The sequence below is a fragment of the Mytilus trossulus genome, chromosome 11, assembly GCF_036588685.1.
Source record: "Mytilus trossulus isolate FHL-02 chromosome 11, PNRI_Mtr1.1.1.hap1, whole genome shotgun sequence".
Taxonomy (NCBI): Eukaryota; Metazoa; Mollusca; class Bivalvia; order Mytilida; family Mytilidae; genus Mytilus; species Mytilus trossulus.
Genome location: NC_086383.1, coordinates 58,020,827 through 58,048,825, shown reverse-complemented (window position 1 = coordinate 58,048,825; position 27,999 = coordinate 58,020,827). Strand labels below are relative to the sequence as shown.

General features: G+C 32.0%; 1 protein-coding gene across 3 annotated transcripts; it reads left to right on the top strand.

The window, feature by feature from the left end:
• Positions 1-10: 10 nt before the first annotated feature.
• LOC134691351 (26S proteasome non-ATPase regulatory subunit 14) lies at positions 11-26,602 on the top strand. 3 transcript variants are annotated; one of them, XM_063551830.1, is made up of 11 exons: positions 11-74; positions 4,682-4,731; positions 5,920-5,994; positions 10,052-10,171; positions 16,503-16,573; positions 18,419-18,569; positions 20,222-20,329; positions 21,998-22,072; positions 23,540-23,665; positions 25,418-25,480; positions 26,435-26,602. In XM_063551830.1, exons 2-11 carry the CDS (start codon positions 4,684-4,686, stop codon positions 26,531-26,533), a joined length of 936 nt encoding a protein of 311 aa, XP_063407900.1. In that variant the 5' UTR covers positions 11-74; positions 4,682-4,683; the 3' UTR covers positions 26,534-26,602. The 3 variants fall into 3 exon arrangements, with proteins under 3 accessions (XP_063407900.1, XP_063407902.1, XP_063407899.1); XM_063551832.1 differs by lacking the exon at positions 16,503-16,573 and adding an exon at positions 16,977-17,047 and having other exon boundaries at positions 66-148; XM_063551829.1 differs by having other exon boundaries at positions 66-148.
• Positions 26,603-27,999: the final 1,397 nt, after the last annotated feature.

The window sequence follows — 27,999 nt, the reverse complement described above, 5'->3', positions numbered from 1 at the left end:
ATCACGGAATTCCAACCTTAAGCTTTCCGTAAACCGTTTTCTATTTACACTTGATATTTCCGGTCGGCATTTTGGTAAGAAAAAAATTGAAAACCAATATTTATATCTGTAAAGCCTTCGTTCATGGACGTTTTAGATACTGATGAATGTAATTCCATGTCGAATCAATACGTGCGTGTTCCCATCCGACATAAAAACTGTGTCTGCTCCGAGGTTTCTGTGTAAATCAATGTCCGTAAAATCTTGAACAAAAAAGATTTTTTTGCATTGTCATTCACAACCAAAAATTAACTTGTGTACGTTGTAGAACACTAATAAGGATGGAACACACTCATTTGTTATTTACTTGAAGTGTTTTACTTCGTGGTTTGAAGAGTGTCGTGAATAACACATGTTTATGCAAATCAACTTGTCAAGACTTCTTCATCATCAGATCATTGCACATAATGGAAATATACAATGAACTGCAGATTCCGTATTGATAGAAACAGTTGACCATTATCTTCTGTATAATGAAAATTATGAGGAGGCCAGAGAGAAACTCCGCTCTAAACTCAGCTTCATATCATCAAAACTAACACTTAAATAAGAAGTATAATTAGCAACAACAGAAAATGAAAATTACAAACATCGCACATCTATAGAAGATATTCCAAATTTGTTAGGTGTCTTTATTAAAGATACTGGATAAAGATACAAAATAGATCATTAAGGTTTTATAAGGGTTAATTATTTTTTTGATTTATTTATTTGATTTATTGATTTATTTATTTTTCACTGGCAGTCAGTGCCATATCATAAATACAAACGTACTAATGAGTTATATACAATAGTGTCATAAAATTACCAGAGTGATCGAATAATACAGAGAGATTATAGTTTCAAGTTGACACTTACTAAAGACATAGGTTATGATTGATAAACTTTGATACATGTATTGCCAATCAGCCACTGAATTATAATTCTTTTGTTTATTAACTTGATTAATAAACATAGCTATTTTATGAAATTTGCCTTTCATCTTACTGACTACTATAATTTCCTTTCTCAGCACAGTAGAGGGATATGAAAAAATATTGCTAGAAACTAAGATAGCCTTTGCATTGTCAATGAAATACAATGTAAGCAAAGTCTTTATAAATAAAATAGCGATAAACAGAATATTATTGGTCATCTCAACTCGATATCGGCTCAAGAGAGAAATTCAATCTTGTTGAAATGACCAAAGATAATCTATCATTATGGATTCATGATAAATATAAAATATGAGCACAGAGGACATATAATATAAAATTAGGAAGATGTGGTGTGGTTGCCACTGAGACATATCTCCACCAGAGACAGAATGACAATGAACATGAAGATACATACAACAATGTAACAGGCTAAACAGCTATTATCATGATTATACTTATATATATATATGTACACAGCCATGTATCACCATCATTGATGGCGATCCGATGGATACATCTGTTGTAGAGTTGTCACTGACTCAGACGTACTTATGAATATAAATATTTTCTGTGACTGTATATTACATTAATTTGTAGGATCCTTTACTATAGATAATTTAGCTGATCTGTAACAATAACATCTTCATGCCTTATATCAGGGATGGGGTAATTGAAAATGTAATGGTAATTAAGTGTAATGCATTACAATTTTCCATGTAATTGAATGTAATGTGTAATTGAGCATTTTTTGAATTACATGTAATGGTAATTTAATTAATTACATTGAAAAAAGCATGTAATGCTCAATTACTTTTGAATTACATTTCAATTACATATACTTTTATGGTGTTAAAGATAAGGATTTGTGTTTAATAATATAAATTGTAAAAAATACTTGTTTTTCAAATATTGATATCACATACTTTTTTATGAAGTCTATGAATTATACTGAAGTTACAATGTATATTAATATTTATTTGACCTACAGATGTTTTTTTTTAATAATTATTATTGAATTTTAATTTTTTTTAAATGTGAGAATCATATATTATAGTGTTCAGTTTCTAAGAAAGATCCTTTCACTAAATAGATTGAAATTAGACAATTCATTTAGAATTTAAAATCACTGCAAACAATCATTTTGTCAAATTAGTATACACAAAAGGATTGGAGAAATAAAAATTAACAGCTGTAAAAACAAACAGCAATTAATCAGATTAAAATGTCCAGGGGCAATGCTATTTTTATCTAATTAGCAAAATATTGCTAATGTTTAGACATTAGAAAATATAAAATAAATAAATATATATTTTATTATAGTGTCACATATTGATTGACAATATTTACAAATCACAGTATACAATAAAACAATCAATACCCAGTCATAAATTTGACTTATGAGACACTTAAGGTGGTATGGGAGTCTAAAATAAAAATGATAGAATTTGTTCATACTTTGTCAAAATGTAGTATCTATTGATACATGATCAAAAATATTATTAAAATGATAGGTCACCGTGCATTTTCTCAAGCTACAGGTTGTGACAAAATGACAAATTTTGTATGGATTATACAGGAAAAAACACCATTTTGTGAATAAAAACTAAACAAAATGATAGAATAGTAAAATAGATAAGGAAAAGATTGCTTTCAGACAATGCTTTGAGAATATAAAAAAAAAAGATAGGGTCACCATACGTTTTTTCCGGCTAAAAGACAAAATAGGAAAATTTCATGTAGAGTCCTTCAGAAAATGCACTTTTATAGAGTTACCTCCCCTTAAAATGCCAATTTGAAAAATATTCAAAAACAACCAAAATTAATCTACATTTGTAAAAATATTAATATTTCTAAGTTATATTCTTATAAATTGGTTCTTTTAAATGAAAATTCACATTAAATTCTGCATTCCTGCATCATATTTTGCTAACTTATTAGAAAATATGGACCTTAGATTCTCTGTTTTTTACAATCCAAGATGGCGAAAGACACCCATACCACCTTAACACATGTTATATACATTATTAATATAGTTTAACGTTAAAATTCATAAAATTATCATCAAAAAAGTTAAAAACGTGTTTATGCGTTTAAAAGCATATATACTTGAGCAAAAAATAAAATCCGAAATGAATGTTGTTAAAAAAGTTAGACATACATTATTTGTACTAAAAATTATTTTCAATATTGTGACAAGCACACTTTTTGATATTTTTAATGTAAAAAAAATATTTATGACTTATGTATAATATCTTTATTTATATTCTGTTTAATTTAAATGACTTCATTTCTGAGATGTCAAAATACCCCTTGATGTATTGGCAAGTTCATAGAAACCAATTCCCCCTCCTTTCAATATGATGATCTTCTGATCATAGATATTCCATGTTCTGATCAAGCAATATCTGCCACATTAACTCCTGTCGAAAAGCTATTTAGATTTGATGTCAAAGTGTTCAGACCAGAGAGATTCAGACTAAATGACAAAACATTAAAATAGCCAATGATTATCAAATGCAACACTTAAACTATGCTTACATGATTATTTTACACATGCATTATTTATACATGTATAATATTGTTAAAAATACCATGACGAAATGTAATGTGTAATTTAATTAATTACTTTAGTAAAGTAATTGTAATTTAATTAGTTACATTTCAAAAACAGTGTAATGTGTAATTGATGTAATTGATCATTTTTGCAATGTAATGTGTAATTTAATTAATTACATTCCAATGTAATTAACCCCAAGTCTGCCTTATATATCATGTACTGTAGTATGCTGCTAGATTAAAACTGACGTGGAAAGGTAACACATGCCCACCGAAAGCTCTTTTTTTGAGAGCCCAGGTGGTCCTGTGGTCTAGCGGGACGACTGCAGTGCAGGCGATTTGGTGTCACGATATCAGAGTATCATGGGTTTGAATCCCGGCGAGGGAAGAACCAAAAATTTGCGAAAGCAAATTTACAGATCTAACATTGTTTGGTTGATGTTTAGACGAGTTGTATATATATATATAATTTGGTTATAATGACTCATTCAAATTTTACATCTATATATATAGATGTAAAATTTGAATAAGTCATTATAACCAAATTATTTACTATAAATGGATATGCTAATCGGAGAAGAAAATAAAATGACAAAAGTTTGTTTACATTGCACATGTAACTAACTAACTAACTTACTAATTGTATTCATTATAAAATCCAGTACAAAAGGATCATTGCTGAAACACATGAACACATATAAAAACATATACAAAACAAAACAACAATAAAACAAACAGCCAACAATTGGGACACTTATAACAAGCAATAGACAAAACTCACACTTCAATATTTATGTCATGTACATGTGTGTATGAACCCTCAATCAAGCCAAAATACTAACTAGTCTAGTGTCATATACATGTACATGTTATTTCAAGCAAATAAATATCTATACCTTGAAGGAGAAGAAGGTATTAGTTAAATTAGTTATAGTTAGAGCCAGGCTAGAGCTAACAATTAAGTCATATAATGTGTTCTTGGTTTATGAATCTACAATGTATCTGTTTCAAAAATAAAAGGTTGAAGTTCAACTGCACAAAGAATGAAAGAAAGATATAGAAAGAAAGGTTCAAGTTCAAATACAAATATAGACAAAGGAAGATAGCAGTTCAATATATCATGTATATGCAAGCTGTAGTTGTAATCATGTTGATCTTTTTGATTTCAGAAATGGACAGACTACTCAGATTAGGTGGTGGTATGCCAGGACTCGGCCAGGTATTATTAAACACATATTTTAATGCAACATTGTTTGTAGCGTTAATTTTGATGGATATAAGCGTCCCCAATTTTCATGGCATTCATTCACAGTCGTAGAAGATGTTTGAGTTTGACAGATTTTTAATGATTTGACATTGTTTTCTTTCCTTTCAAAGATATGGAGATAACAATATTGTATATTAAGCTCTGTCTGCTTCAATTTTTGATTTGCAAATACCTGTTTGTTGACTCTGCTAAAGGATGACAGTGGTCGCCAGTAAACATAATTTGCTACTATCAAATCACCAATTAATGCCTTCAGAGCTTTAAATACAATGCTGCCCCTCGGGCTGCCTCGCTACGGACATTTACTAGCCCGACACAAAAGTTACTAGTCTCGGGCTAGCGTTAGTGTCGAACCCTGATGCAGGTATCTCCTAAACATGCTAAATGGCTGTGCATGTACACATAGATATAGGAAGATGTGGTGTGAGTGCCAATGAGACAACTCTCCATCCAAATAACAATTTAAAAAGTAAACCATTATAGGTTAAAGTACGGCCTTCAACACGGAGCCTTGGCTCACACCAAACAACAAGCTATAAAGGGCCCCAAAATTACTAGTGTAAAACCATTCATACGGGAAAACCAACGGTCTAATCTATATAAACAAAACGAGAAACGAGAAACACGTATATATTACATAAACAAACGACAACTACTGTACATCAGTAGTACATATTTATTAGCATACATTTGTAGACTTTGTAATTGTGATAGTTGTAAAAGAACCACCATATACATTGTACATATACATGTAGCCAAACACAGTACATTGTACATATACATGTAGCCAAACACAGTACATTGTACATATACATTGTAGCCAAACACAGTACATTGTACATATACATGTAGCCAAACACAGTTACACTATGATGAAGCTTTATATTTTGTTAATAACATTTCTGATTTGGTATTAAAGAACATGACAAATATGAGTAAATAAAGCAACATTGTTATATGAATTATACCAGAATGCATTACATTCCCAAATGCGGATTTCAAGTCACAAATCTGCTATACACATGAAAAGAATCTCAAAATGTGTGTTTATTAATCGCGTAACTTATCTCAAGACTACAAACACATTAGAAAAGTAAAAGCTGTTCTTCATCTCAAAGTGTATGTTTTGATTACTTCCAGGGTGCCCCTCCATCAGATGCCCCTGCAGTAGACACACAAGAACAAGTTTATATATCATCTTTAGCTCTGTTGAAGGTAAATATAACTTCTATACAGTACATTGTACTAATATATATAGTAAATTAATAATTTTTGAACAATGTTTTATGACAATGGAATGCTGTATTTTTTGGCATGGTGGCAGATTATGGTAAATGATGTTGACATGTTTTTATACGACCGCAAATTTTGAAAAAATTTTCGTCGTATATTGCTATCACGTTGGCGTCGTCATCGTCGTCGTCGTCGTCGTCCGAATACTTTTAGTTTTCGCACTCTACAGACCTGCCAACTATCCCGATTTTCGCGGTATCATCCCGATTTTTACCCCACAACCCGAATCCCGATATCGGGTTCGTAAAATTAGTCAAAATCCCGATTTTCAACAAATATACCCGAAAATTTATTTTTTTTACCGATTTTGAAGTTTTTCTGATCAATTTAAAAAAATCAATCATTTTACCTGGGGACATATTGTGACAAGTTAATGACCCTACGCTAATCAACAGTCACAACAGGTGTCATAATTAGTGGTTGTAGGTAGATTACCTAATGGGTCGTGACAGATCTCAAAATTAATTTTTAGGTTAACACAAATTTGGTCAAACAGCCTTTCAATTTTAATCAATTCATCATACAAGCACAATTTGCAACATTTGCCGTAGTTCCACAGCAAAATCATAATGAAAGATGAGAACTGTAATGAACTCTCAAGAAAACATCGTTTATCTTGAAATCTGTTTAATTTTTGAAATCAGACATCGTGTGTCTGTTGATTTAAAATCGACGCCATTTTGTATACACTTCTACTGTGTTACTGTATAAGCCTCCACCGGTAAGAGCACCTCTGAATACAAAGAAAGATAACTCAAATGTTATCCATTTTCTCATTAATACTGATAAGACCATAAGTAAGACTACATCAAAATCTGTCTTCATCCTTCTTACTTTAGGACATGTAGTTTTAGGTGTTTTGAGTCAAGGTTCATAGATGAGAAGGTCTTTGGAGGGGGAAAAAGGGGGGGGGGTGTCTCTACTTTGAATCTTTTATTTTTAATGCCATTTTCTCTAGTCTTCAGTTATTTTATAATTTAATAGTACAAGAATCATGCAAATAAAAGAAATCAAGCCCTATAAGCTCATCATTAGTATACAAAAAAAAAAAGAAGAGGACTTACACTTTTTTAGGAGTAAAAAACAATGCTCACAGAAAAGTCGCTATAATTGTAACCCTTAATCTTGTCGCGCGCTAAATCCCCCATGGAGATTTTCAAAAGTTGGCAGGTCTGACTCTAACTTTAGTAAAAGTGAATAGAAATCTATAAAATTTTAACACAAGGTTTATGACCATAAAAGAAAGGCTGGTATTGATTTTGGGAGTTTTGGTCCCAACATTTTAGGAATTAGGGGCCAAAAAGGGCCCAAATAAGCATTTTCTTGGTTTTCGCACTATAACTTTAGTTTAAGATAATAGAAATCTATGAAATTTTGACACAAGGTTTATGACCACAAAAGAAAGGTTGGGATTGATTTTGGGAGTTTTGGTTTCAACAGTTTAGGAATTAGGGGCCAAAAAAGGGCCCAAATAAGCATTATTCTTGGTTTTCGCACAATAACTTTAGTTAAAGTAAATAGAAATCAATGAAATTTAAACACACTGTTTATGACCACAAAAGGAAGGTTGGTATTGATTTTGGGAGTTTCAGTCCCAACAGTTTAGGAATTAGGGGCCAAAAAGGGACCCAAATAAGCATTTTTCTTGGTTTTTGCACCATAGCGTTAGTATAAGTAAATAGAAATCTATGAAATTTAAACACAAGGTTTATGACTATAAAAGGAAGGTTGGTATTGATTTTGGGAGTTTTGGTCCCAACAGTTAAGGAAAAAGGGGTCCAAAGGGTCCAAAATTAAACTTTGTTTGATTTCATCAAAATTGAATAATTGGGGTTCTTTAATATGCCGAATCTAACTGTGTATGTAGATTCTTAATTTTTGGTCCCGTTTTCAAATTGGTCTACATTAAGGTCCAAAGGGTCCAAAATTAAACTTAGTTTGATTTTAACAAAAATTGAAACCTTGGGGTTCTTTGATATGCTGAATCTAAAAATGTACTTAGATTTTTGATTATTGGCCCAGTTTTCAAGTTGGCCCAAATCGAGGTCCAAAATTAAACATTGTTTGATTTCATAAAAAATTGAATAATTGGGGTTCTTTGATATGCCAAATCTAACTGTGTATGTAGATTCTTAATTTTTGGTCCAGTTTTAAAATTGGTCTAAATTAAAGTGCAAAGGGTCCAAAATTAAACTAAGTTTGATTTTAACAAAAATTAAATTCTTGGGCCTCTTTGATATGCTGAATCTAAACATGTACTTAGATTTTTGATTATGAGCCCAGTTTTCAAGTTGGTCCAAATCAGGATCTAAAATTATTATATTAAGTATTGTGCAATAGCAAGTCTTTTCAATTGCACAGTATTGTGCAATGGCAAGAAATATCTAATTTCACAATATTGTGAAATAGCAAAATTTTTTTAATTAAGAGTTATCTTTCTTTGTCCAGTATAGTAAGCAAGAAATATCTGCAAGAATTTTTTTTAATTGGAGTTATCTTTCTTTGTCCAGAATCAACTTAAATCTTTGTTATATACAATATACAATGTATATTCACTTTTTACTACCAACTGATAAATTTAAATAATCTTTACCATACAGTGATAACAAGCAGTTTTTTTACATCTTAATATTTTATGATGTATTTTAATGAGTAGTAATTGTTGCAAACTCCATTAGAATATTTTAATTGAAATTAGTTTTGGAATAAGGGAAAGGGGGATGTGATTAAAAAATTGGGTTCAATTTTTCTCATTTGAAATTTCATAAATAAAAAGAAAATTTCTTCAAACATTTTTTTGAGAGGATTAATATTCAACAGCATAGTGAATTGCTCTAAGAGAAAACAAAAATTTTAAGTTCATTTGAATACATTCATTCTGTGTCAGAAACCTATGCTGTGTCAACTATTTAATCACAATCCAAATTTAGAGCGGAATCCAGCTTGAATGTTGTGTCCATACTTGCCCCAACCGTTCAGGGTTCAACGTCTGCGGTCGTATAAAGCTACGCCCTGCGGAGCATCTGGTTAATAAATGTCATGTCTAATAACGCATACAAAGGAAGAACAAGAATTGCCAGGAATTTTATACAACACATTCAGTACGTATCAGTAGAAAGTAAAATCACAAATACTGAACTTAGAGAAAAATCATTTCGAAAAGTCCATAATCACATGGCGAAATCAAATATCAAAACGCATCAAAAAAGAATGGACAAAAACTGTCATATTCCTGACTTGGTACAGGCATTTTCAAATGTAGAAAATGGTGGATTAAACCTGGTTTTATAGTGCTAACCCTCTTACTTTGATGACAGTCTCATCAAATTCCGTTATATTTAATTAGATCATTGTATATATTGAATGTGAATTGCAATTGCCATTGAATAAAAACGTTATCAGTCAGGCTTAGTCATACTTGCCAACCTCTGACAATAGGAAATCATGTCATCATGGTCATGACATAACATTTCAAAAAGTGTGTGAAAACGCGTGACGTAGATGCAGACTTTTTAATATGAATGTGGTAATGTTCATTATTTCACATTATACAAAAGCTTAGTCGATATGGCAGCAAATGATTTGTCTTTAAATGAAATGTTATACACACCTTTATAGTGGATTAGAATTAGATGGTGAAATCCCTGAAAAAATAAATTATTTAACAATGTGCATTTGAGATTTTCCCTTTCAAATAATAAACCATCAATACATGTACAAGTGAAATATGTCAAATCTTTGCTTTGAATAAAACAATAAGTGGAGTTCTAGTTAATGAGACTGCAAACAATAAGAATAAAAATATTTTGCCAAAAGACATTCAAAGGTCAATGTGTTGTCTCCACAAATAAATAACTTTTAAGATACATGTATGTCTTCTCTGAACCATGTTAGAATTATTAACAAAATATATATAACTGAGCAGCAAATACGATAAAATGAGAAATGGATTTGACAACTTCTCAATATTTGATTACAGATGTTAAAGCATGGTAGAGCTGGTGTTCCCATGGAAGTTATGGGTCTGATGTTGGGAGAATTTGTTGACGATTACACAGTCAGAGTCATTGATGTGTTTGCTATGCCTCAGTCAGGAACTGTAAGTATCAAAATGATACCAGTCTGATTAGAAAAACATCAGTTGGCTAAACCATACCTATCATAAACTCTTTTGTCAGAAGGTTGATGACCAACAGTTGTCTTATTTCTGTATAACATATTTTTATCATTTTTTTTATTCATGTGTAGCTTATTAAAATATGAGAGTATTTTGCCTCATTATTTTTCTACTATTCATATAATTCTTTAGGCGTATGAGTATAAGATACAGATAGATTCTACCACTGTATTGAGTGTTATATACGATATTAATCTTCTCCTGCAGACAGTTTAAGTTTTAAATATTTAGAATTTAACTGTCGATGGTGGGTAGATATTTTATTGCCCGAGATTTAGTGATGGAATTTGTTTCTGCAATGATTTTTAGACAATATGCAAGCAATCTTAAGGTGTCAAAATACAAACAAAAATATGTGTTCCTTCTACGTGACGTCATCAGGCATGGTTGCTTTTTATGCCCTACCTACGATAGAAGAGGGGAATTATGTTTTCTGGTCTGTCCATTCGGTTGTCAGTTTGTCCGTCTGTTTGTCTGTTCGTTCGTCCGTCTGTTACACTTCAGGTTAAAGTTTTTGGTCAAGGTAGTTTTTGATGAAGTTGCAGTCCAATCAACTTGAAACTTAGTATACATGTTCCCTTTGATAAGATCATTCTAATTTTAATGCCAAATTAGAGAATTTATTCCAATTTCACGGTCCAGTACACATAAAAAATGATAGTGCGAGTGGGGCATCCATGTACTGTGGACACATTCTTGTTTTCATTAAGTCACAATAGTAATTTCAGAGGAAACAAGAAAGTTTGATGTCATAATCAAGTTTTATCCAATGAAGAACTGAGATCAAATGTACCACATATTCTCTAAATAAAAATAATCAAAAGGTCAGAAAAGGGATAAATCAAGTAAGAATTAGAGAAAAGCAAACATTAAACTGCACCATTTTACCCCAAATTTCTTGTCAATATAGATAGAAAACAATCTGATGACAAAATAATCAACTGAATAATGTATTAACATACTAAGTTGTTACAAATAATATCTATAGTCTTAATAATTCACAAAATAATCATCTTTTCCCTTTTACGGTTGTGTTTAGCAAGGGAGATCATTTAAAAATTATTTGTAATTTGTGTTTTCGTGGGTGTAAGTGTAGAAGCAGTCGATTCAGTATTCTAATGCAATTTGGATGTAACAATTTTTTTCATTGGCTAAAAGTGGCCGTCAAATCCACAGTTGACCAGGCGTAACTAAGGAGGGACCCGCCATTTTGAATTGATGAATCAACAAATGTTCGATTACTACTATATAACCGAAAATAAAACAACACCTCCCTCAAATTCGCCTTTTTAATGTAATTTTATCCGAATTTGAAGTGTACAAGTAACGTCATAACCTCCAGTTTGTAAGTTTTCATTTGTATGACGTCACGTTTAGCCATGATGTCTTTGTGCCAAAATCATTCATGAAGATTCACGGATTTTTTTTTATCTGATAAAGGACATGGTATGATAAGGGCCGTTTTTGGCCCCCCTTTTTCCAGAATTTTTAAACTTTAAAGTTGAAACACATCACGCTTGTGTTATGAACTTCAGTATCTGTTCGTGCCTGTAGAACCTTATTTTTAGATGTTATGTACTCAAATATGTTCAAACTTGGACCTTAAAAGGGCTAAAACGACGAAAAGTGTAAGAAATCTACAATTTTGTCATGTTCGGAGACGAAATTTGACATCAGCGCCAACGTAGACCATCTTGAAATTTTGAACCATCAACTGTACTCTTCTGTATCTTTCCCTAAATAAAATATCATGGTGGTCTACGTTGGCGCTCATGTCTAAAAATTTGAAAAATAATCCGATTGTTTACATTATTTTGGCAAGTCATTGTAATACGTCATAGGGAACGGCACGGGTAAGAAATTATTCCGGGATACATAATCGATCAGAATATCACGTACTTATAACGCCGTATCCAGTCACCAAGACATGTCACTCTCTTAAAGAAATATGTTGTTCGTGAAATTAGACCCATGTAAATCAAAATAGTCTAATACTGTGCAGCCAAATACAGAGTTGTGTCCCTTGAAATAAGATGAATTAATTTTTATTCATTATTATTTTCAAATATTCAACGAAATCTTACAAACGAATTTCATAATAAATTCACAATATATTCAAACTCTTGTTGTAGTCCTGAAGAAAATCATTCATTTGAACTTATATATTTTGCACTTTGAAGTTTGCTATATGACCATCTACAGAAAAATCATGAGATTTATGTATCCTATCTATTTCGTGAAACATTCTTCCGTAGTGGAATGCTTGAAAGTAAATAAATGTGCAATGGCCATACAATAGTACATTCTTAAACGGAGATGTAAAAATATAACTACGACTTGATGACAGACCTAAATTTATTATACAGTACTAATCTAATACGTTATGTATCAGAGCACAGAGCAGTCAGTACTGAATCCAAAGTATGAAATGTAATTATAAACATAATTTCATGTGAAGAGCAGTTGATACCCAAATTAAGTTAACTACGCTTATACTATACTGTAAATTATGTGTTCCAGCATTTTCATATATCGGTACGCTAATGACTTTTCTTATATATGTGTCAGAGCACTCTTTTGACAAGCTGTAACCATAAAATAAAAGTACACATGTAGCATTCAATTGACTCAGATCTTATTCCTATTTGGATTTTCAAATTAAACATGCTATAGCGAAATTACTTTTAACAGATTTTCTTTTTAATGTCGAGCGCGTTCGTTCATTTAGATATGTCCGTCCGTCCATCCATCCATCCATCCATCCATCCATCCGTCCGTTTGTTTCTGTCCGGACATAAACGTCTAATTATCTCCTTCAGTTTTTGACCTAAAAATCTTTTTATTTATAATAAAGGTGTGTATGTCTACAGGGTTTTGATTTTTTTTTAAATTTTCTTTTAATGTCCGTTATATTGACACATTTACCTTTTGGTACAAGCTATAAACATGATATATATTTAGAGTCGGTTACATAGGCGGAATTAGGGGAGGAGGAGGGGGCCCGGGCCCCCTTTTGAGAAATTAAATGGTTGCTTATATAGGGAATCACTGAAGTGTGACAAAATCGGTCCCCTCTTTGGCAAAGAGTGGGCCTGGATCCGCCACTGGGTTATCCTACAGTTTTTGAGATACAGCTTTAAAAGCTTTATTGTACACATAATTGAAGCATGCATTGCCACCGGATTTTTATACTTTTCAAATATTCTAAAAATGTCAGGCTTTTGGACTTTGTCAATATTTCTTGCTTCTTAAAAAAACAATTAGGGTAGTTGCTGAATATTCACCAAAAACGGTAGTTGAACTTGTTTTCCCTCTCACATGCTAAATATATTATAGTGTATATTTGTTTAGGGGCCAGCTGAAGGACGCCTCCGGGTGCGGGAGTTTCTCGCTACATTGAAGACCTGTTGGTGACCTTCTGCTGTTGTGTTTTTTTATTTTGGTCGGGTTGTTGTCTCTTTGACACATTCCCCATTTCCATTCTCAATTTTATTGAAGACTAAATTGCAAGACTAGTACTACAGTTAAATGTCCCTAATGCAATAAATAAGATTTTTTTAGTAATTTCAAATATTTATTCAATACCAGAAAGGTAGAACTTGGTGACTACTACAGCCGACATCATTGAGTGTGAAGTCGAAGGTAATATCAAGTTAGTTTGCTTGTTAGATGAACCATAAAGTCATTGTTAGGTCAGGTTAACTACCCACCTTTAAGAATATACTACTCCAGCAGATTACCAATCATTCTATCTAATGGACTATGCTACTTCGAAAAGAGGGTAGTAATCCTGACATAATAATGACTTCACGGTTCAGCTAACAAGCAAGCTTACCAAAGACTATACCCTGGCTACACACGCAATGAAATCGGCTGTAAATCTTGAAAATTGAAACCTTTTGGCTGGACATTCAGAATGAAAATAATAAATAGATCAACATTGAAAGGAGAAATTAAGGTTGAAAACGAGTGCACCCGTACGAGCAGGGGTCGAACTCACAACTTCAGTGTTCATTAGCTAGTAATTATAGAAGTAACTTCTTAGACCACTCGGCCACCTAAACCCTTTAATGATCTTTAATAAAGTATGTCTACGTTTCTTATCAAATTTAAATGTTTTGGGGTATAAAATACTACTTACCAATAACTGTTTCATTAAAAAAAAGCATAAAATTTTGGATAAGATAAGAAGATGTGGTATGATTGCACATGATTCTATACACCGGCGATCAATGTGCTAATTTCAGGATATATATAATAGAAATAATATATTTGTAGAGTAGCTTGAAGATGTTCATGCCTCTTTCGTCCACATATCTTCATGAGTTTTTATCGTCTTAAACCCTGACCTCATCAAAAACTTTGAACTTTGTTTTCAGCATTTCCTTCTTTAAAATATTGTGTTAAGTGTTAACAAGTTCACAGTGTACGATTCTTGAAGTGACAAACAACGGCATAGTACAGGCTATACATATTTGCTATACATACTGTATAAATCTGATACTGAATCTTCAATAGTAGTTTTAATCCATCTGAGCTTTTTTAATGTACCGGTAATCATTATGTAAATGTTAAATGTTATATTCAAAACTTTTACTATTATTTATAAATTATAAGTGTGCCACTTCTAGTATAACTTGAAGTTTTTTATGCCTGATTTATGCACATTATGTTTTCCGGTCTGTGCGTCCATCTGTTCGTTAGTCCATTTATCCTTCCGCCCGTCCGTCTGTGCGTCCATCTGTTAAAGGTTTTTTTCGAGGTTATTTTTAATGAAGTTGAAGTCCAATCAACTTAAAACTTAGTACACATGTTCCGTATGATATGATCTTTCTAATCTTAATGCCAAATTAGAGATGCTGCCCCATTTTCATGGTATACTATACTGGGGACACATTCTCACATAATTTGTATTTATGTTGTTTTTTTTTTTATTAAAGAGACCAATTCATTGATAGCTATCTTTTATTTAAAAACTAAAATTGAGAATGAAATGGGGAATGTGTCAAAGAGACAACAACCCGACCATAGAGCATACAATAACTAAAGGCCACCAATAGGTCTTCAATGCCGCGAAAAACTTCTACTTCTGAGGCATCTTTCAGCTGGTCCCTAATCAAATATGTATATTAGTTCAGTAATATTTGGCGTCATACTAAACTCCGAATTATACACAAGAAACTAAAAGTAAAAATCATAAAACACTTACAGAGGTCAGAGGCTCCTGACTTCAATGCTGCCGGGTTAAATCTTTTTTTTTGAGATCTCAACACTGTTTTTGGTAACAGCATATGATTTTAATTATTAACTTCATCAAGATATAAATATGATACCAAAAACAAAAATAGGGTCACCAACAGGTCTTCAATGTAGCGAGAAATTCCCTAATTACTCTAATTTGTACAATTAAAAATATTTTTTTTCTGTAGTTCAATTTGATTTCTATCTTTTTCGGGTGTTGCTAAGCAACATTTTGGTTGCTATGGTCAATTTCATTTTCTTGAGAAAAAAATAATGATGACTCAGACATCATATATACGAAAGAAAAGTCATTTACGGTAGCTAAATCTTTAAATATTGCTATATGTATACCTCATATAGCCGAAATTACAAATTTTTGAACCGTTGCTAGGGAAAATATTTGTTGCTAGGTTGTTGCTAAGCATTTTTTAAGCTGGAATTGAAGTGACTTTTCCTTTGCAAACTCAAGTTATTGTTAAACAAACAATACTATTTTGAATTATGCTAATGTGTAATGAGAAAGCAATGCATATGTGATAATTTGGCTATTTATTAAAACTGTTGCTAGGCAACCTTCCTTTCACCGGAACATAAAAAAAATCATAGTTTTTAAGAGTTTCTATCCTAAGGCTATCAACGATGTATATATAAACTTATTTATGAAGGGGGCCAAAAACGCCTCTTATCATACCTTGTCCTTTAGACATTTTTTCAAGTTTTATCGTATTTTTTCTTTTTGTAGTGCATTAGAATCGGAATAACAGTACTGTAGTTGAAGAGTTGCCACCGTCAATTTTGATTTGACGGTCGCAAATCTCCGTTTTACTGTCTCCGCTACGCGTCGCCAGTAAAACTGCATTTGCGACTGTCAAATCTACAATTGACGGTGGCAACTCTTCAACTACAGTACTGTTATTCCTTAATTCAAAGCCAAGATGTTGGACATGCTCAAACAAACAGGAAGGTATTGCAAGGGAGATAATTCATTGACTATTTGTTATTTGTTTTCTAGGGTGTAAGTGTAGAAGCTGTAGATCCAGTATTCCAGGCCAAGATGTTGGACATGCTCAAACAAACAGGAAGGTATTGCAAGGGAGATAATTCATTAACTATTTGTTATTTTTTCTAGGGTGTAAGTGTAGAAGCTGTAAATCCAGTATTCCAGGCCAAGATGTTGGACATGCTCAAACAAACAGGAAGGTATTGCAAGGGAGATAATTCATTGACTATTTGTTATTTGTTTTCTAGGGTGTAAGTGTAGAAGCAGTAGATCCAGTATTCCAAGCCAAGATGTTGGACATGCTCAAACAAACAGGAAGATATTGCAAGGGAGATAATTCATTAACTATTTGTTATTTGTTTTCTAGGGTGTAAGTGTAGAAGCTGTAGCTCCAGAATTCCAGGCCAAGATGTTGGACATGCTCACACAAACATGAAGATATTGCAAGGGAGATAATTCATTAACTATTTGTTATTTGTTTTCTAGGGTGTAAGTGTAGAAGCTGTAGATCCAGTATTCCAGGCCAAGATGTTGGACATGCTCAAACAAACAGGAAGGTATTGCAAGGGAGATAATTCATTAACTATTTGTTATTTGTTTTCTAGGGTGTAAGTGTAGAAGCTGTAGATCCAGTATTCCAGGCCAAGATGTTGGACATGCTCAAACAAACAGGAAGGTATTGTAGACTTATGAATTAAGGTCACGTTACTAATATGAAGCAGGCATTACCGGTAAATGGGGACGAAGTCTGTATGAATTATTTTTTTGTAACTTAAATATTTGTTAAAAAAAGAAACGGAAATACCATAACGTTTCTGATTCTGGTTCTGTTGTTAGGGATTTAAGTTGTGACATTATTTAAGTTGTGACGTCATATGCAATGTTAACAAAGAAACTCTATCATCAGGTAACGTTTTTTCATATCAAGGAAATATTAAAAATGAAATTGGTATTGCATTCCTTCCTATTTTATACTAAACTGATAAATATATATTTTATTTAAAGTTTCATACAAACGAGACCGGAAAAAGAAAGTACATTATAGATTTCTGCACAGATAAGGGAATTCAAAACATGACATAAAAAAAATTGAACGATTTTGAGTTCATTAGAACAATGAAAATTTCAGGATTTTCCCAATTTTAAAAAAAAACATTATTGATTTTTTTACTGTTATTGGGGACTTTGTCTCCATATAAATAGGCTTTGTCATAAATTTTCTGAATATTTTGTATACAACTTTGGCTTTTGAATATTAACTGAAAAAATTATGCATCTGTCTCTTTTATTTTCTGTTAAAAACTGTAAATGCTAAAATCATTGCAACATTTTTATTCCTTGTAATTATTGCCAAAAATGTAATAGAGTAATAATGGCAACAATTTAAACTCTCATTTTAATGTGAAAACTAAAATAATGTTTACCAATAGTCAGTTTTGAATCTGATTGTTTATGTATATTATTTCTGTGAAATGAATAACTGAACTTAATTAAATATGAACTATCTTCTATTCATTTTTGGCCACTTTTTTTTGTTTTTGTTTACAAAAATAATTTATTATATAAAAAGTAAAAGAAAATGTAAAAATTATTTTATCAGACACAAGAATATAGAAAAGAAGATGTGGTATGATTGCCAATGAGACAAACTGTCCACAAGAGACCAAAATGACACTGACATTAACAACTATAGGTCACCGTACGGCCTTCAACAATGAGCAAAGCCCATACCACATCGTCAGCTATAAAAGGCCCCAATATGACAAAGTAAAACAATTCAAACAAGAAAACTAACTGCCTTATTTATGTAAGAATGTATGAATGCATGTTATATGTCATGTTTACGATATACATTTTTCAACAACTTTGTCTTTTGGGCATTGTAGCAATGGTGGTAGACTGTAACATTATCATATATTGTTTTTCAGGCCAGAAATGGTAGTTGGTTGGTATCACTCCCATCCAGGATTTGGTTGTTGGTTGTCTGGTGTAGATATTAATACACAACAGAGTTTTGAGGCTCTGTCTGAGAGAGCTGTGGCTGTTGTGGTTGATCCCATTCAGTCTGTAAAGGGCAAGGTCAGTATACACAATAGAATGTTGAGGCTCTGTCTGAGAGAGCTGTGGCTGTTGTGGTTGATCCCATTCAGTCTGTAAAGGGCAAGGTCAGTATACACAATAGTATGTTGAGGCTCTGTCTGAGAGAGCTGTGGCTGTTGTGGTTGATCCCATTCAGTCTGTAAAGGGCAAGGTCAGTATACACAATAGTATGTTGAGGCTCTGTCTGAGAGAGCTGTGGCTGTTGTGGTTGATCCCATTCAGTCTGTAAAGGGCAAGGTCAGTATACACAATAGTATGTTGAGGCTCTGTCTGAGAGAGCTGTGGCTGTTGTGGTTGATCCCATTCAGTCTGTAAAGGGCAAGGTCAGTATACACAATAGTGTCTTAAGGCTCTGTTAAGAGTTTTAAGTTGATATAACCACAAGTGGAATGATCATTCACATTACATAAGGGCTATTCCAGAAAAAAATGTATGGGGGTGTTGGAAGGCAGATTTTGTCAGCACCCACCACCCAGACAATTGTAATTTAAAATTATAGTGCATTATAGTGTGAAAAGTTGCTCTGATACCCATCACCCATGTATTATTAAAACAATGTGCCTTCCAAACCACCCACCCTACATTTTTTCCCTAACACAAATGGATCATTCACATAACACAATACAGAACAATGATTTATATAAAACAATTTACAATTAGGACTTACAAAACACAAGCCAGAACGATTTTTCAATTATCACAAGACATAACAATGATTCAATTATCACAAGACATAACAATGATTCAATTATTACAAGACATAACAATGATTCAACTATTACAAGACATAACAATGATTCAATTATCACAAGACATAACAATGATTCAATTATCACAAAACTGAATGATGATTCAATTATCACAAGACATAACAATGATTCAATTATCACAAGACATAACAATGATTCAATTATCACAAAACTGAATGATGATTCAATTATTACAAGACATAACAATGATTCAACTATTACAAGACATAACAATGATTCAATTATTACAAGACATAACAATGATTCAATTATCACAAGACATAACAATGATTCAATTATTACAAGACATAACAATGATTCAACTATTACAAGACATAACAATGATTCAATTATCACAAGACATAACAATGATTCAATTATCACAAAACTGAATGATGATTCAATTATCACAAGACATAACAATGATTCAATTCTCACAAAACTGAATGATGATTCAATTATTACAAGACATAACAATGATTCAACTATTACAAGACATAACAATGATTCAATTATTACAAGACATAACAATGATTCAATTATCACAAGACATAACAATGATTCAATTATCACAAGACATAACAATGATTCAATTATCACAAAACTGAATGATGATTCAATTATCACAAGACATAACAATGATTCAATTATCACAAGACATAACAATGATTCAATTATCACAAAACTGAATGATGATTCAATTATCACAAGACATAACAATGATTCAATTATCACAAGACATAACAATGATTCAATTATCACAAAACTGAATGATGAACCATGTAACACAAGACAGAACAATTATCAGCATTACACGAGACAAAAGTTGATTCAGAGTACTGTTTTATGGTTGAGGAAAGATCACTGATTTTATAATTGTAGGTTGTAATTGATGCTTTTCGATTAATCAACCCAAACATGATGGTATTAGGACAAGAACCAAGACAGACAACATCAAATTTAGGTCATTTACAAAAACCATCAATTCAGGTTTGTATATATCATAAGGCTAGCTTTGATTGAAGTCAATAAATTGGTTTTGCCATAGATTTTATAAGATTCAGGAGACTTTTGTACTCTTAAATTGGTAAATATCATTTTACTGTTTTCCTGTGACATATGATAAGATACAATTGTTGATTTTACATACATTCATTATTTCCAATTTATTTCAAACTTTGATGAAATCAAACAGCAAACACTTATATTAGGTATGCTGTTTCCAGCATTGGAGTTATCAACAAGTATTACATTGGTTGCAATAAATTACATTGATTTCCCAGTTGAATAAAAACCGATAATTTCACATGTGAAATAAATGTGGTTATTTCACTCTCTGACTTCATAGAATTCAACATTTTGTCCATAGAATACAACAATAGGCGTTGTGAAGACGTTGATAACGTCGGATCAAAACAAATTGTGAATGCGTAGGAAAAACATATACAGTTAACTCTCGTTGTCTCGAACTCGGTTGACTCGAAATTTCGGATGAGTCGAAGTTTTCACGTGGTCCCGAACTTTGTTCCATATAAATGTCTGTAATTCGACTCCTGATGAGTCGAAATTGGATGTGTCGAAATTTCGGTTGAGTCGAACTAAATTTACGATCCCAAGGTTAACAAAAGCATTCAGAATTCATTATTTATCTCGAACTAATACACATATGTCAAAACATGACCTCCGGCATTTAAATGGATTGAAGAGTTAATCTGACAATACACGTGTAATTAAATTTCCAGTCACTGACCACTCTATTGATTTATGACATGCTGTTTTCACGAGTGTTTACCTAAGATTATCTTTTATAGAATTTTTATAAATAATTAGTGATACATTGTTTATGTTCATGAAAAAGTATTTAAAATGTTAACAAAACAATTAATTGTGATTTACACTAATGAGCTTGGGTGTGTATAAAGTAAGGATTATGACTTCCTTTGATGATCACCTAAAAATTACTCAATCGGCGTCTTTAATCTTGTATTTTCTTTTATTAAAAGAAAGAGTGAGATAAAACAAAATGAAGAAGAATTTAAATTTTTTAAAGTCTTTTGTATCCGAGAATAAACAATTTTGTCAACTTTAAACGACCTGAATAACGAAACTATCGATTGGAAATTACTCTCTCGGATAAAAGCCATAGGAAACAATTGTAACTAAAACAATTGAATAAGTAAAACAATGTTATTATAATAACGAAAGACCATGACATACAAATATATCGATCTGATACCAGAATATGATCCCCTTCCCATATTCACCCTGATTTATTTTAGCTTTACCATGCTAAGCAAGAGTTGTGTCCCTTGTTCAGTCAAACTTCCGGTTTTCGTTTGAGTCGAACTATGTGTATCTCGAAATATTTCTCCGGTCCGGCTGACTTCGAGATAACGAGAGTCGACTGTAGTTCCTTACATTTTCTACATTAATTTCATAAACAAAAGCCAATTGACAATGTAATAAAAAGTATAACTAATCGCTGTATTTGAATATCGAAAATAAAGACAACTTGTGACCCACATGGTGGGCCAGTGGACAAAGCAAAATTCACATGAGCTGTAGTGTAAATGGTGATACAATGAGTTGAGTATTAAATTCACATGATCTCATATGTATCATGTGTATGTCATACATTGCTGTATTTATATTTTGTAGGCATTGATTCATGGACTCAATAGACATTACTACTCCATTGCCATCAACTATAGAAAAAATGAACTAGAACAGAAGGTATGTTTACTTCTCTATACTACTAAAGGAAGAGACCGATTTCATTGTGCAGCAACTCCTCTAAAACCATACAAAGTCAGAAATGTTTGTGATATAAATTTAGTGTTTGATACTTCCTAAATAGTTCATTTGCCAATTACCGATTTGATTCTGTAATTACACACTTTTTAAACAAATTACTTTCCTTTGTCAATCATAGACTGGTTCCATACCGGACAAGATTCCCTTTAGCCAATGCAAAGCATGATGAATTGAAAGTGATGTATTGGTGGTTTAACTAATTTTTCCCGAAAAATAATTCTGATGTCAAAAGTATTTAGTTAAACAACAAATTAAAGTTATTAAAAAATTTGAAAACCTTATAAATTACTCACATTACGCACAGGTAGATTTGCTCTTTCTGCTAGCTCTCCATTGTAAATAAAAATTAATGTCCCTCATAAGGGAGACAACTTTTTTAGGGATCTCTAATAAAAGGGTCAACTATGGGAATTGGCAAATAGCCTATTTGTCTTTGTAACAACATTTTGTCCATAGAAAACATCAATTTTAGAGAAAATATCCTATTTCATAGACCATTATCGATTCGTGTCTTATACACTTTACTGCATGCTAAGTTGACTCAGCCCGAAAAATTACAAACTCTTTGTTTCAACACTTGCCCAATTCTGAATTGTACCTTGATTTCGGGGGCATCTTTTAGTATTAATAAAATAAAAGGAGAATATGGGTATACATGTTTTGCAACCCAAGTATAAAAACATTGAGGTTATGAGATAGTCAACTGTCAGGTGTGTAATACAGATCCTTCTGTAAAAACTTTTGCTTTTGCATTTGTTTCTTTCAATGGCAGGTCTCTCTTTCAATCTAAAAATAAGATGCTGATTATGCCCATTATCTTTTTATTTCATTTCTCCTGTGCACTGTAAATCATTGCTTCCTGAAAATTTAGATGCAATCTTTATGTGAGCATTCTTTCCCTGTTATATATAAATTCTACCACTGCATTGAGTGTGATAATATATTTATCAACTTGAGACAGTTATATTTTTAAATTCAAAATTTAACTGTCAAGAGGGGATAAATATCGTATTACAAGAGATTTGGTAGTGGAATCTGTTTCTCTAATGATAATCAAGCTTAAATTGAGCATGCTATATATTCATAAACTGAAGAGTTGTGTAAATGGTAGTTCTGTATACAATATGAGATGCTTTATTTAAGGAATGTCTGTAATATTTTTTCTGTCTATGAAGAAATAACATAAAAAATGTGGTGCACACTGAAAAACGTGCGTAATTCTAAATTCTATTTTAAACTGCAGAAAACCATGAAAAAACGTTGATGACGTCATGGTCACATGACTAAATTATGTCTATGGGCTGATAACAAAATAACGTCAGCCAATCAGAAGACACGTTACATCCAAAATTAAATTATTTGTAAATGTATTTGTGTGTATTGTAGATGTTACTCAACCTACACAAGAAGAGTTGGGTAGATGGCTTATCTCTAGAAGATTATAATACACATTGTACTAATAATGAAAAGACTGTCAAAGATATGTTAGAGTTAGCAAAGAACTATCACAAGGTATGTTATGGTTTGTAAGAGAAGACATGTTAGAGTTGGCAAAGAACTATCACAAGGTATGTTATGGTTTGTAAGAGAAGACATGTTAGAGTTAGCAAAGAACTATCACAAGGTATGTTATGGTTTGTAAGAGAAGACATGTTAGAGTTGGCAAAGAACTATCACAAGGTATGTTATGGTTTGTAAGAGAAGACATGTTAGAGTTGGCAAAGAACTATCACAAGGTATGTTATGGTTTGTAAGAGAAGATATGTTAGAGTTAGCAAAGAACTATCACAAGGTATGTTATGGTTTGTAAGAGAAGACATGTTAGAGTTGGCAAAGAACTATCACAAGGTATGTTATGGTTTGTAAGAGAAGACATGTTAGAGTTGGCAAAGAACTATCACAAGGTATGTTATGGTTTGTAAGAGAAGACATGTTAGAGTTGGCAAAGAACTATCACAAGGTATGCTATGGTTTGTAAGAGAAGACATGTTAGAGTTAGCAAAGAACTATCACAAGGTATGTTATGGTTTGTAAGAGAAGACATGTTAGAGTTAGCAAAGAACTATCACAAGGTATGTTATGGTTTGTAAGAGAAGACATGTTAGAGTTAGCAAAGAACTATCACAAGGTATGTTATGGTTTGTAAGAGAAGACATGTTAGAGTTAGCAAAGAACTATCACAAGGTATGTTATGGTTTGTTTAAGAGAAGATATGTTAGTAAATATGAGTGTAACAGCAAACCAGTCACTATTTGATCTTCAAGAACCTATATGCAAAAATAGAACAGTTTGTTTCTTTCCTTTTGTCACTTTCTGAAATATTTTTTTTTAGCTTAGATTCAATTAGTTATACCTGAAACACAAAATAAATCTATACTTTATCATGAAAAAACTGCCGTTAAAAATGGGAGATAAGTCATGTTTTTCCTATTTTTCTTTAAAATTGTTTTTCTAAAAGAGTTTTTTTTAAGATGCAGAAAATCAAAGATACAAATTGTCCATTTCCATGATTTTAAAACAGTAGTTATTTTTGCAAAATAAAGTGCAGTTATCTTTTAATACAAAATGTTAATGCAAAAATAATTTTTCAAATTATGAACTGTTACGCAAAATTTCAATTCAAGAAAATGTATTGTAACTGAGGATGCATAATACGTTTTAAGGGTTTAAGAAAATCTTTTATGTCCAAAAACATTTGATAACAAGATAGAATTTTTCTTATTATGTTTATTCACATAAATTAGTTTTTGCTTTAATATGCTTAAAAAGTTTGAAGTTCAAAGGGAGATAATTTCGCATTATTCTGACATCAAAATTTTAAACAAACAATATTTTTTTTTAAATCTGAAAGTCTGAATAAAGCTTGATGTATGTAAAAGTTACAGATATATTATTCCACTAAACAATTCATGCACTTCAGAATATTAGGTTAAGACTAGTTTTCAAGGAATTGTAAATTGGTGTCACATTTATGTGGTCTTTTAGGCTGACCCCTCTAAACAGTTAATCTACTGTATTACCGGTTTGTCAACACTGAAGTTGTGAATTGGAATCACTGATGTGGCAATTTTAATTGACTTGTATTGCAAGTTTTCGGCAAAAGTCATGATACTTTCCAGGCACATGAGAGCTTCTCAACCAATGAAATCTGGCCACCTGAAAATAGCCAATATTGCTTAAAAAAAGCTAAACACCATAGATCAATCAACAAATGACGTCACATTTTGTCTTAGATGGATTAAACTGTGATTTATCTTTAATTAGGCTCTAGAAGAAGAAGAAAAGATGACACCAGAGCAGTTGGCAATAAAGAATGTGGGAAAACTGGTAAGTGTAAAGCCCAAATTATTTTACGTGATAAACCTTTCTTGAAAGTTAAACCTTGATACTCAATACTAGATAATCTTGACCTACAATTTATGTAGTATTGGTTGTATTATATTGATTCATTGAATTTCATGCAGTCCATGCATATGTTATAGGTTCCTTTATTGATGACTTCTATTATGAATTTGACAGTTAACCCTTTCGCCGACGAGTTCCATTTTACCGGGATTCAGGCTTCAGACAGCTGACGATGAGTCCCGTTTTACCGGGATCGGAATACCTCTTTTATATTTCCCGCTCAAACAGTGCAAATATGAGTTATCTTTCTTTAATGAATACCTGGATGAAAGTGTAAACATGGCGGTTCCGTTTGTTGAAAACTGTATCAAAATGAGAGGAAATTACGGAATTTACGAGAATTTGAAATGAGGGAACATTTTTTTTGAAAGAATATGGAAGAATTGAAGCCAAACTAGTATATTTTTTTGACATAAAATGTTGTTTTATGTACTAATTACACCTTATATAAGAATGCCAGCTTTTGATTGGCTGATAGCCAGTGTAATTTTCGCATATTCTAACATTTTCTCCTCATTTCAAACGATTCTGACTGTTTTTCACCACTGCTGGTGAATATGCCTCAAATACCATGGTATTTGCCATTTTGGATATTCATTTTTTACCCTCGCGAGCATCTTCCCGCCATTTTTTTCAGATATGACGTTACATAAAGACAGCGCGAACGCGTATAAGTCCCTTAAAATTGACTGAAAAAGCATGAAAGAGTTCTTGATCTTAAACAACAGACTTTTATTACAGTTAGAATATAATTTACCGCGAATTACGAAGTCTGGTTTTAATTACCTAAATACCATTAAAAAAATCGGGATTCTAAAACACCACTCAGATATTACATGTTAGAAGTTGTATAAAAGTTGTATTTTTTTTTTACAGGACCCCAAGAGACATTTAGAAGAACATGTAGATGTACTTATGACCAAGAATATTGTCCAGTGTCTAGGAGCAATGTTACATGCAGTAGTGTTCAAATAAACTTTTCTGTTATATGTGTTTGATCTGACATAAATTGTAATTTAAATAAAATATATGATAAAAAAAATATTGACTTATTACTTGTTAAATATTTTAATTATAATGGTGAATCATATTAAAGAATGATTAACCTTTTTCTACATGAATATTAAAATAAGGAGATGTGGTGTGATTTCCAATGAGACACTTTTCCATCAAAGTTCTAATGAAGTGAATGTCAGCAATCATAGGCAATGTTAAGGCTTCAACAATGAGAAAACCCAATACCATCTAGTTGGTTGTAAAGATCCAGGCATGAAAAATATGAAACAATTCACTTGAGAAAATTAACAGCCTAATTTATAACAAAACTATTAACAAAAACAAATATGTCGGACATGAGCACAGAATAACTTTTGAACTACAGACTCCTGTCTTGGTACAGGCACATAAAGAATGTGGCATGGTTAACCATGTTGAAGTTTGTTCCACTCAAGTTATAGATCTTAGAAGGATTGTATAGCACATTTTTAAATGAAAGGAGATAAAGGGTACATTTCAAGGAGACAGCAACCAATAAATCCATTGATAATTAGCCAATCAAAATATTGTGTTTAAAACATCTTTCATAAAATTTAGAATGGAAACAGGGAATTTGTCAAAGAGAAAACAATCTAATTATAACAGAGCATAAAACAGACAAAGGCCACCCATGGGTCTTTAACACAACTTTCTGTCAAACTCAAACATTTTTCTACAATATTTTTAGGTCCTAAAACACTATAAGTGTTCATTGTTAACACTTGAATTATGTTTTCTAAGTATGCATGGTTCATACCTAGCTTTAAATTCAAGAAATCGATTGAAAATTATTGTTCGAAAGCAAAAGGTATTATCTCTAGCCAATAGTTACAGTTTTGTAAATAAATATTTTATATTTATGAAATAAAGTTTTGATCCCAATTTCACAGCCTACAAAACATAGAAAATGATAGTGCCAGTGAAGCATCTGTGTACAATGGACACATTCTTGATAACAATCTTACCCTAGGGTAGTTATAGTGTGCCCTTATGTCTGATAATCTTTATAGGGTTGTCTAGCTTTGTAGATGGTGAAAATGTCTCCATATAATTTTCTGATAGAGTAATCCTTGGAAAAATAAAAAATAATTACATGTGGTATAAAGGTCAATGAGACAACTCTCCACTAGAGACAAATTTACATATAAGTTATTTACCATAGGTCACCATACAGCCTTCAAAAATGAGAAAAAAACAACATTCCAAGCCTTTTGAGAGATTGTGAATTCGATGTCCTTACCACCACTCATAACATGGGTTTGACTATGTTCAATAATTGCTGAGTGAGGTCGTTTTGTGGGATGAATGAACTGTGATGGGCCTCGTTGCTTTAACTTGGGGTGCACACCTGAGGACTCTGGTAATGGTCAAAGAATTTGTAGTTTTAACAAACTGGTGTTGTCTGT

Excerpts from the sequence above, each read along its gene's own strand:
- LOC134691351 (XM_063551830.1), top strand. The coding sequence starts at position 4,684 with ATGGACAGACTACTCAGATTAGGTGGTGGTATGCCAGGACTCGGCCAG. Across the intron at positions 18,570-20,221 it reads TTCAGTCTGTAAAGGGCAAG|GTTGTAATTGATGCTTTTCG; the intron begins GTCAGTATACAC and ends TTATAATTGTAG. Across the intron at positions 25,481-26,434 it reads TAAAGAATGTGGGAAAACTG|GACCCCAAGAGACATTTAGA; the intron begins GTAAGTGTAAAG and ends TTTTTTTTACAG.